Raw genomic sequence first — 11954 nt, forward strand, 5'->3', positions numbered from 1 at the left:
TTCGGATTCCTAGGTTCTCCTCTACCTTGTCCCTTGTGTCCTCTGTCCTTTTACTCCCCGGACCTCCCATTCCCACTCCCCGCAACCCTTCGTTTCCCCCTTCCATTTCCTTCCTCTTTTAATCCATTTCACACCCACTATCCCCTTCTCTTTCTCTATGAGCTTTCCTGTGTTCCCCCACTCTGTCCCTCTAAGACCCCCTCCCTGTCACACCCCCAACCCTCTCACTTTCCCCAATACCCCCAGTCCTTGTTCTTCTGTTTCCTCCTCCTCTTCCTTTGCCCCAAGTTCCTCCTTTCAACCCTCTCAGCCCCACGTCCTCACTGCCTCTCTCTCTCTCACGCCTTCACCCTCTCCCACTGCCCTCGCCGCCCAGCTGTCCCCGGGGTCCCCTCCCTGAGGCTCCCAAGTCCTCCCACCGCTCTCTCCCGGCGCCCTCGCACCCGCCCCCCATTTCTCACTCCCAGTCCCCGGCCGCAACCCCTCCCTCACCGATGGTGGAGATGAAGGTGGTGTTGAAGGCGTCTTCGGAAAAGCGGAATAGCAGGCAGGTCTTGCCCACCCCAGAGTCGCCGATCAGCAGCAGCTTGAACAGATAATCATACGTCTTCGCCATCTTCTCGCTCCGGCCCTCTGACCGGGGAGCCAGAAGAGCCGCGGAGAGAGGCGGGGAGGGGGCCGCGGGTGAGGGGGCGTGCCCGCAGAGCCGCCGCTCGCCCCGCCCTTTCCCCCGCCCCGTTCCCCGGAGAAGGCCTGCGCTCCCCGCCCCGCGTGGCCAATCCGCGGGGGTTTCGTAATCACCGCCGGCGCCCCAGTGCTTTATGGGACTTGTAGTTCTTGTAAGGCGCTTCGGGCGTGCCTTGGGCAGGCTGTCCCCGCGGCCCCAGAGGATAAAAGAGGATACTCTCTAAACTGGGTGACCCGGCGTTAGGCGTTTCCTCTAGAGCTAGCAGGGAGGCCGGGCTTTCAACTCTGCGTGTTGCGCTACCGGAACTTAACTTCCCCGTTTCTTTGTGTGCGGGCGCCTTTCAAATGCAGGACCTTGGAGGCTGAGTCCGCAGTTCCCGCATCTCTTCCACCGCGCCCCGGAGCTGAGATGCTTACATTCCTTCATGCTGCCGTGGCGCTGCCTGTGGATTATCTGCAGAGTGCCTTAGCTTGCTTCTCCTCCAGTTCCTGTCCAGCACTACATCTAAGCCCCCTCCCCTCCCTCAACCTCTCAGTTACCGAGCTCAAAAAGAATGATTGCCTTTCTCACTTGAATCCACTCCTATTCTCTGCTTCAAACCTCCAGAGCAGAGCTAAATACAGTGGGTATTTTAAAGGATCTACTGTGCAGACCGCTCCCCTCTTCCTGCAGGAGGATGGACAAAAAGAATCTGGGAATTGGAATCTGTGAGGCTTGTGCGTCAGGCATGTGCCTGATAAAACTGCAAGCATTCATTCGAGGCAGGAACTGACGGTGGGAATCTGGAGGGTAAGATTTGGATTTTGTCTTGGCTCAGCTGCTTAACAGCACATAGGCTTTCTGCACCTCAGTTTTCTCATCTGTAGAATGGGTATAAAACAGGTGTTTCATAGGATGGTAGGAAAATTAAGTGAGATACTGAATGTGAACCTATTTTGAAATCCTTAAGGCAATGTAGCAATGTTAGTGTTGATGGTTACCTTCTTCAGCCCTCCGTAGGCTCTCATTTTAATGGATAACAAATAGAGGAGACATTCTGTTATACCCAACCTGTCATTTATTGTCTTAGACTATTATTTAATTGTTTCAAGGATGTATTGTTAAGGCCTCTTTCAGCAGCTAGGGGCAGAGACCCAGCCAGTGAAGGGGATTTAATGACTCCGGTAAATCACAAGGGCAAGTGAATAGCCAAGGAGGTCTGGGACCGAAAGCTCTGTCCACTAGGAGTGTCTCTGCCTCTCATCTCTTTTATCTTCTAATTTCTAATATGTCAAATATGAACAAAAGCTCTTTAGAGGCTTCAGTAATTTTTAAGAGGATAAAAGGATCCTGAGGCCAAAATATTTGAGAACCACTGTCTGTGGTTCTTCGCTCCAAAGAAACACCTTTCTGGGAGGTTAAAGGTTATTAAGAGAACCAGTGCACTCAGCCTTTAGTAGACTAAGGAGAAAACTTGGACAGTTGGTTGAAGAAGACAGCAGGTTTTTCTAAAACACATGTTGAGTGCCCTGTGACTTCATATTCAATGCCAACGATATTACATTCTTAATCTTGTGAGTTAAGAAAGAGGAGCAAATTCAATTGCCTCTAGTAACTACTTTCACCTTCTATGTGGAAAAAACAAATACAATGAAATGTGTCATTGACACACTTATTGATCATACAATAGCCAGAGGGTTGTTGCTAATCTAATGTCTAATGTCTAGAGTCCACTTGATGGGAGCAGATCTAAGAAGGTCAAAGTCACAGTTTATATCCCCTAATGAGGACAGATTCTGCCCTCTGGCACAGGCTGAGCCTCCTTGCCCCAGTCAGAGTGCTTGGGCAAGTCCTGTGAACTGGGCCTCAGCCGGGGCTGAACAGGACTTCCCAGGTGGCACTAGTAGTAAAGAACCCACCTGCTAATGCCGGAGACATAAGAGACACAGGTTTGACCAATGGGTTGGGAAGATGCCCTGGAGGAGGGCATGGCAACCCACTCCAGTATTCTTGCCTGGAGAATCCCATGGACAGAGGAGCCTGGCAAGCTACAGTCCATGGGGTCACAAAGAGCCAGACAGGACTGAAGCAACAGCACAGCATAGCACAGCACAGTGCTGAACAAATATGGACAGTTTAGTTCTATACCTTCCTCTTCATTCTGGAAAAGAACAGGGAAATCTTTAAGACCACTGGAATCCTCTTTTATAAAATGTGTAGATTAAAGTAACTTTCAGTTCCACTACCTGCATGCAACTGTTGGCATTCTCTCTCTGTATGAATAAGAGCACACTGATGTGGCAAAGAACTTAAATTCATAAGAGAAGCTAGGGTTAGGAATTTTAAAGTCCCTAAGTTTCCTTAGGGGAATTTTGTTAATTTTTTTGTCTTGTTTTCACTTCCTCGGTTTTTCTCTATCAGCAAGTGTGTATAATGTTGGGACTTTCTAGCTGGTAAGTCTATGCACCACTGTTGCACCATGCAAGCATTCTGATATATGACACTACTTCAACAAGTATCCAATTTTTTTCCTTTTGTGAATTATGAATTTTCATATTTTGTATAAGTAACATGTTACTTAGAGATCAGATTTGGATGGTAGCAACTACTATTGAATCAAGGCACTTTGCTCAAAAGCCTGGACAAGAAGTGTATTTATAGAGCTGAAGGTTCCACAGGTGACAGGTTGCTGGCTGCCACTTTCTTTTCTTTCTCCAAGTGGCACGTTGCTATGTTCTAAGAAAACCACATCAATACGTTTTTTTTGCCAGTTGCCCAGTAATGTAAAATGCTACGTCACTGCAGAACACTAGGCAGACCAGCACTTTCAAATTGATTCTGTAAATGTTTATTGAAACTTTTGATAAGGTTGATATTACACAGCAGCTTGACTTACAGAAATCTGGCTGTCCAAGGAGTTTACCCTCTGTGGTTTTTGTCAGGCCAGCACTCTTTTCCTTCTTGCTTTTGAGAAGCTGCTCCTCCCCCACTGGTGGCTGTGAATCATGGTACTCTACTCCTTCAGCCACAGAGATGGGCATATGGCCAGGCTGGGTCAAACTGAGTTCTTCCTCGTGGATTTTCTAATGAGGTGGGGTGATGATGCTGAAAGGAGGTCTCTCCAATAGGAGGTCTTTGTGAGTTTCAGGCTAGTTGACCAGAGCTATATCCATCTTCCTCTGTTCTCTTGTTGCTGCTCTCCTCTGTTTCCTTTGTCCTCGGTCTGGCTTTCCTGGCTTTCCTGGCAAGCAGGACTGTCACGTTGCACAATTCCAAGAGCCATTCTTCACTTCTTACGCTAGCTTATTCATCTTGGGGGTCTTTAACCCTCAAGAATCCATGAACAGGGGCTTCCCTGATGTCCAGTGGTTAGGAATATGCCTGCCAATGCAGGGGACATGGGTTCAGTCCCTGGTCGGGAACATTCCACATGCCACAGGGCAACTAAGCCTGGTGCCACAACTATGAAGCCCAAGTGTAGCAACTACTGAAGCCCATCCTCCACAAGAGAAGCCACCATAGTCAGAAGCTCCTACACGGCAACTAGAGAGTGGCCCCTGCTCTCTGCAACTAGAGAAAGCCCACATAGCAACGAAGACCCAGTATAGCCAATAATAATAATTAATAAACAAATATTTTTTAAAAGAATCTACAAACACATTCTTGAGGATCTGTGTGTTCTCTAGGGAAATTTTCAAATTAATTCAAGCATCCTTTAACTAGTTTAAAATTGTTCCATGACACCTAAATGCAAGAAATGTCACCTTTCTTAACTGCTTAAGTGAAATTAAACCTGGCTGAGATCCCTACTTCTCAAGGACTGGCAAAACTGGTACCAAATATTACTGGGACTCTTCCTCCTCTTAATTGTATCCTACAAGAATCCAAGTACTTATATGGTCCTGAAAAATTCGGGACAAAGAAACCTCTGGTTCTCTGCCTGCACTTAGCCTGCTGATGCTTCTGTCCAGCCCCCCATGGATTCTGGTCCTCTGCCAGTTGAGCACAGCTGTCCCGGTGGGCTACAAAGATGTCCTTCATGGTGATTATTTTCACTGACTGATGACTCAGCCATTGAATAAGTTCTCTCTCTGTTATCTAACAGTTTGTGAACTTCTTTGTCTTCTCCCTTAAAGTTGAGCCTTTTGAGGAAAGGGACATTGCTTATTTTTCATTTGTCCCCAGCATGCCTAGAATGATGCCTTACACATAGTAGGTACTCAGTTAAGTTGTTGAATGAATGAATGAACATCCGACTATCATGCCAGCCGTCTAGGTTTTTGTTGGCGGGGGCCATGCTATGTGGCATATGGGATCTTAGTTCCCTGACCAGAGATAGAAACTGCACCCCCTGAAGTAGAAGCGTGGAGTCTTAATTACTGGACCACTGGGAAAGAAAGTCCCCAGTCTAGGTATTTTTTAAAAACATCTGGGACACCTTCAGTTTATACTAAGCCCTAGGTATTTTTAGCTTCACCAATACCTTTCTGATTGTCCTCTACCTTGTATTTGTGTGTTGTTCATTCTGTAAGAATAATATTTATTGTTGTATTTAAAAATAGGTGTGATTATATATTATTTCTCTAGGTTGTCAAGATCACATTGAATGATAACTCCTCAAAAGTATCAATTTCTCTTATCCACTGTGTGTCATCTCAGAACATTCTGTTTGTTTAGTGATAATCCAGTGGGATAATTCTATAATTATCTTCATCAGAGAGGGACACACTGTACTCTTTCCACCCACTGATGTTTCCTGAGCAATCACTGGTTGAATAATGTCTACTTAAAGAAATAGTCATTAAGCTCACACTATGAAACCAGCTCAGCGAGGCCTACCTGGAGGATTCAAGGGTATCTCTCATGTGGTCCCTGCCCTTAGTTTGTTTCCCAGGTAATTGAAGGGAGATCCCACAAGTTAAAAGTTCAGTGATGAATGGGAGGCAGATATCTGGTTGACACACACTTCATTTATTCTGATGGATCAGGTGTCCATTCTGATTGGTTGGCTTTAATTCTGATTGTTTAGACATTCAATCTGATTGGTCAAGTGCTCATGCCAAACATTGTTAAATATTTTACATATCACCACTGAATGTAAAAGTTAAATAAAAATGACATGATAATACTGAAAAATGACTACATGAAATTTACTCCGCTGTAAGGTGGATTGCGGAGAAGGCAATGGCACCCCACTCCAGTACTCTTGCCTGGAAAATCCCATGGACGGTGGAGCCTGGTGGGCTGCGGTCTATGGAGTCGCACACAGTCGGACACAACTGAAGTGACTTAGCAGCAGCAGCAGCAAGGTGGATTGGAAGAAATCTATTCTAATACAGCTTATATTGTTTCTTTTCTAATAGTAAAGTTTTGGGGGAGCCTGGTGGGCTGCCGTCTATGGGGTCGCACAGAGTCAGACACGACTGAAGCAACTTAGCAGCAGCAGCAGCAGGCATTCCTATGTAGTATTTTGTATCAAGTAAGGTACATACACAGTAAGTACTCTGTGTTTTGGGTAGAGTTTCTTGTTCAAATGAATGATTCAATAATGCCTTTTGGAACCAACTCTAAACTGGACTTTGATCTAATGGTGAGGTCAAGATGTGCTGAAACTCATAATCAGCATCATAACAGATATTGAGATACACATGGCAGTAAATAATAGAATACTGAATGACTTAAATAATAAAAATATTTACTTGGACTTCCCCCAGAAGTCCAGTGGTTAAGACGCCACCCTTCCACTGTTGGAGGCCCAGGTTTAATCCCTGGTAGGGGAAGTTCGGTGTGCTGCATGATGCAGCCAAAAACAACCCCTAAAAAGCAAAACAAAACTGAAAAATTTACTTAATCACGTACTAAAATAATCAGACTTACAATGAGTGACAGGTGAGTAATCCAGTAGATCAGATGACATGTCTGGTACCTGGTTTCTCTCTCTTGGTTTCTTAGCAATGCTTCCTCAAAGTAACACTTTTTTCAACAGGCCAACCCCATGTTGTTGCAAAATGTTTTCCTGAAACTCCTGGGACTCCTTGATTCAAAGAGAGCAGAAGGTAAAGAATCTTCTTTCTCAGGAGTTCAAATAACCTGGAATTCAGTTCCTTGGGCACTGACTACTCTTTTATGAACTGATCCTAGGGTCCAAGAGAATAGCGTATGCCAACTGGCTTAAGTGATTCAAGCTAAGTATGGGGTCAAACTTACCCTAGATCACAAGGTTCTGTTAGAGAAGACAGGAGGCAACAAGGCTGTAGAAGCAACCAATGAAAACTAATACTTGTTTCAGTGTCCAATGCATATAGGTATTTATATCATGTTTGGTTATATTGGAATTTCTGGAGAGGTCAGGGGGCTGCATCTAAGAAAATTCTGACTTGTCATTCTCTTAAACAGATGGATTGATGTTGAACTGGGAAAAAGAGGCAAGAAAGAACCAGTGTTTCTGTGAGGAGGGGATGGGTGTCTAAAGTCAGAATTAATAAGCATTTAGACACCTGCTACCCTTTCTATCCCACTTCAGCAACCAGCTAAGGCTGAGCACTTTGGGAGCCTTGAACTATCTAAATTCTCTGTCAGACCCTGACAAGCCTGTCCTGAGTTTGTAATGGAGGGAGAATTGGACAAAGCATCAGATGGCCGGGGTTCTTTTCCTAGTTCTGCCACTAACAAGTTCTATGACCTTAAACAAGGACAACGACCCTTCTGTGCCTCAATTTACTCTTTGTAAAATGAAAAAGGCTGGAGTAGAGAATCCCTTTCTGTCCATAAAATCCTTTGACTCGTGAACCCAAGCTCCTAACAGATGTCCTAAGATCTGCCCTAGGGGTTCTGGTTTACAGACTTTGGTCTCCAAGGCCAACCAAACACTGTAGTGAATTTGAGATTTATCGACAGGCCTAGCAGGTCCCTTGAAGGCCAGGCAGGGTGTGGCGTTGGGAAAGGAGCCCAAGACACCTAGTTCCTTATTCTAAAGAGCGCTCAGTCTACCCTATGACTCAGTTATCAGTACTTCTCTCTTTCCAAGGAGCACAGAGTCTCAGTCCTTTCTGTGATGGCAACAAGTTACTGGGTTGCCAACAATTTATTGGGTTGTCAACCTGCAGGATGAAGAGAATGAAATTCTGTTTTGTATTTTGAGCCATATTCAATAAGATTCTTGCCTCAAATTCCTACTTAATATTGATAATCATTTCCTGAATTACCTTACACAGACTTTTCCCTGCCACCCTAATTTAACAGCAGCAAGGGCTTATAAGTGGAATTAGTTAGGGAGCTATGAATACTCCCAAACCTATGATAAAACACCCTGTCTCTCTTGAAATTCATTGCTCTTTGTGTTCAGGAAGAACTGAAGAATTAATATGGAATCAAGCAGATCTCTTTGATGGCTCATTTTTAAGATTTACAATTATAAATTATGGTGACAATCTAATAGAATGCTGAGAAATAAGGCTAGGTAGGTGATTCTTTCGGGCCAGGATGAATATTCAGATTAAGAAGAACTGCTAATGAAATCCCAATTACATAGTAATTTCCCCCCTATTACTTTCTGGAACTCAAGTAGCTATATGGCCTAATTAGGCCTGTTTGGGGGATTATCACAACATTTTATTTCTGCAATGAATGGCATCACTCGGCGTTTAATATTCATTGAGGGTTTTACAGAACAGAGAGGTTTCCATATGTCTCTAGAGCAAAACATTTGTGTTTGCCATCTGCTACTCAAGAGTAGTTCTGTAGAAAAAAGAATGCAAATCACTTGGTTCTTTAATTACTTTGGAGTTAGGCTATACTATAGCTGGGACTGTGGGACAGCCAAGTCATTGCTTCAAGAATACTGTTGTTTACTTAGCCACCAACTCAAAGGACTCTTTTTCAAGCAAATGGCATGAAAAGAAATTGAAGCCTAAAATTATCTTTGTCCTTTTAAGTAGAGTCAAAGACCATTGTGAAGTGATGTGTGAAGCTTTTTAAAGTCGGCATTAAGGAGACGCTATCCAGAGCACTGGACGCTGAGGTCAGTATAGCAGACATCAGTTCTCTTTTCTTAGTCCTGACACCAAAGGAATATATGACTCAATACTTGAAAAAAAAAAAATTCAAGGATCTTGAACTCAATATCAAAAAAAGGTAATTTTTACTCTTGGTCACCCAGGAGCTAATTACCTTGACTTTGGACTCAGTGCCACTTGCTTCTCCCTCTCCCGTTCTCATTAGCTTTTTGAGTTGTGACAATTGTCTGCTCAGTAGTATCTCCACTGGCCTATGGATGTACACCATTGGTTTTGCTTAATCAAGAGTAACTTCAAACAACAGAGTTTAACCAAACTGCAAACCCTGGAGCTTCCAGGTTACTTGTCGATTTCAATGACTGATCCTTTTTCTGATCCTTCTCACAGTAAAATTTCATTCACCGCGGTTTTTAGCATATAGAATGTGAAAAACTGGCAAATGAAAGGGACCTCGTTTGGCCACTGACTTGCTATGAGATCCTAAATTCATAGGACCTCTGATTTCTAAGGCTATTTTCTGCTTTAAATTGCTATAAAATCAGTGTGTTTAAGAGACCGTTTAATGTTTCCAAAGTTTATACCTCAGAATACTAAGTGAATCAACAGATGTTAGTAGGTGAAACTAGAAGAGAGCGTTTCATGGTCAAACTTGTTTGAGAAATGCTATCAGCTGTCTGGAAGGTACAGCTTGTCGGAACCCTTCCCTAGGCCGATGCGCCCTGTGACTGGGTGCGGTGGGCAGCTTGCCCTGTTGTGCTGCTCTAGGCCACTTTTTGAAGAAGTGTCTTATGGGACCCATGGGCTTCCCTGGTGGCTCAGCAGTAAAGAATCTGCCTGCAATGCAGGAGATATGGGTTTGATTACTGTGTCAGAAAGATCCCCTGGAGAAGGAAATGGCTACCCTTTCCAGTATTCTTGCCTGGGAAATCCCACAGACAGAGGAGCCTGGCAGGCTGCAGTCCATAGGGTTGCAAAGAGTTGGACACAACTGAGCAACTAAGCAACAACTTATGAGACCTGTATGTTTTGCAGAATATAATTGGAAACTCCGATATAATCAAAACCCTTAGTTTTAGTGATGAAAATCAGCATGTTTACAGGAAGCTGTAGAGAAAGGAAGCAGTGTCCATTACCAGACTGCCCGACACACTGGACTGAGAACACTGCCCTGCCTCCTGGGTTTCTCCTGACTCAAGGGCAGGGCTCTCTCATGCCTCCTCTGTCACCATCACACCCACAGAAAGGTCAGCCAAGGGCGGGGGTACTGCAATGGCTGTTCCCTCCCTGCTTTGGGCTGTTGCTTTACCCTCAAGTCCTGGGGGGGACTGGCAGATACTGTAGGAACTGAAATAAAAATCATCTTAGGTACAGGAGCAAATTCACCCAGGATTCTGAAAGTGCAAAAAGCTAGATCCTTAAAGGAACATTCTGGATGCTGTTTTGTACGGGGGGGGGGGGGGGGGGGGGGAAGGCAAATATCAAGTAATTAAGCTAACATTCTCACATTCTTTCTTTTCTGTTATTGTATATTTTGAGTGAGTTATAGGATGTGTTAGCCTGTCACATCACTCCCAGGCTAATTTATTACAGTGACATCTAAAGTTCTGTAAAATGATCTGTACAATAAAATGGTTTTAAAGATGAATTATTTACACTTCTCTAGGGCATTAATTATATTCGCATTGTGTCCCTAATAACTAACACAGGGCTTGGCATATACTAGGCACATAATGATAAATATGTGTTAATTAGTAAATTATAATCTGATGATTAGGCTTTAATAAAATAATGGTAATAATATATTAATGGTACTAATGATGTCCTACTTTTTAAACATTTCCTTGTCCTGGTTAAGGTTGATGAACAGAAGCTAGTTAACACTCCTTATTTGTAACCTTCTGTTTTCATAAACAGTTGCATTGTGATGTGATGCTTCTTTTAGGCAGTAATAAATGTGATCTCCTCTGTATTTGACTTTGAGACACATACACACAGACTTAGAACTGGAATGAGTCAGTAGATATCAAGTTCTGTCTTCCAGTCATTACTGAACTGCTTTCGGTTACTTGGCCCATATTAAACATCTCCAGAGGAAATACACATAATAACAAGCCTGAAGAAATGTGTGATCCCAGAGGGTCTTCTGAGTCATCAAAGCAGGATTAAGTCATGTTGGTAAATTATAGTCTGTGTTCTATACAGTTGACCCTTGAACAACATGGGCTTGAACTGCATGGGTCCACTTACATGTGGATTTTTTTTCAATAAGTATCCAAAAATATATATGTAGAACATCCTGTGCAAGACTGGAAGAGAACAGCCTATCCTTACATAAACATGAGGTGAATGATATTTAACTGAGGCGTGCGGGGTCTTTAGTAGCAGCAGGTGGGATCTAGCTCCCTGACCAGGGCTCAAACCCAGATTCCCTACATTGGTAGCATGGAGTCCTAGCCATTGGACCACCAGGGAAGTCCCTTCTTACTATTTGATAATTTTGCTTCCAAAGAATTACAGGACTGTATAGTATGCCTCTCTTTCCCTTCCTCTTTCTCTGTCTCTCTCTTGTTACTAGAAAAATTGCACATCAGCCTATCACCACAGGTAAATGTTGTTTTGTTTTAATATTGGGACTTCCCTGGTAGGTGGCTGAGACTACACATTCCCAATGCAAGGGGCCTGGGTTTGATCCCTGGTCACAAAAGTAGATCCCACTTGCTGTAGTTAAGAGTCTGCATGCCGCAACTGAAAAAGATCCCACGTGCAAAGGGGAAGGACATCAGAAGAAGGAATGCCCCATCTCAGGAGAAGGAAGGCCCAAGCTTAACCCTCTTCATTTCAGCTCCTGGTAACCAAAAAAGAAATGGGGCGTGAGGACTCCTCACCTGATTCCACAAAACACCATCCTGATCTCCCCTGAGAAGTCCAGGGTTACTTTAGAAGTAGCAGGAGAGCAAATTGAACTTTTGTTAGATACTGGAGCCAGATTTTCAAAGTTGACAACCTCAATAGGGAATGCAACATCAAAGAGGAAAGATACCAGGAAATATTGTCCTAAAAATGTCCAACGTAGGGCTCTTTTGATATCCTAAAACTGGGCTATACATATGCAGTTAGTAAAAAACCAACTTTTTATAAGGAACTTGTTTCTTTGAGATGTAAATATTTTACCCAGGCTCTGAGGAACTTTTATCTAGAGCATTTTTAATTCCTGGGACTGAAAGAAAAAAAGGAAGCTTTTTAAACGTAAGAAGAAAACTATGACATCTTTG

At 43.6% G+C, this 11954-nt stretch overlaps 1 protein-coding gene across 1 annotated transcript in view; it reads right to left on the reverse strand.

Annotated features, from left to right (window-relative positions):
• Positions 1-635, reverse strand: part of RAB8B (RAB8B, member RAS oncogene family) — a 68563-nt gene extending 67928 nt beyond the window's left edge. Inside the window, exon 1 of the mRNA XM_060419159.1 lies at positions 493-635. Within this exon, the coding sequence (XP_060275142.1) occupies positions 493-616 (124 nt within the window). The 5' untranslated portion in view covers positions 617-635. The remainder of the gene's footprint in view (positions 1-492) is intronic.
• Positions 636-11954: the final 11319 nt, after the last annotated feature.

Source organism: Ovis aries, chromosome 7 (genome assembly GCF_016772045.2).
Source record: "Ovis aries strain OAR_USU_Benz2616 breed Rambouillet chromosome 7, ARS-UI_Ramb_v3.0, whole genome shotgun sequence".
Taxonomy (NCBI): domain Eukaryota; kingdom Metazoa; phylum Chordata; class Mammalia; order Artiodactyla; family Bovidae; genus Ovis; species Ovis aries.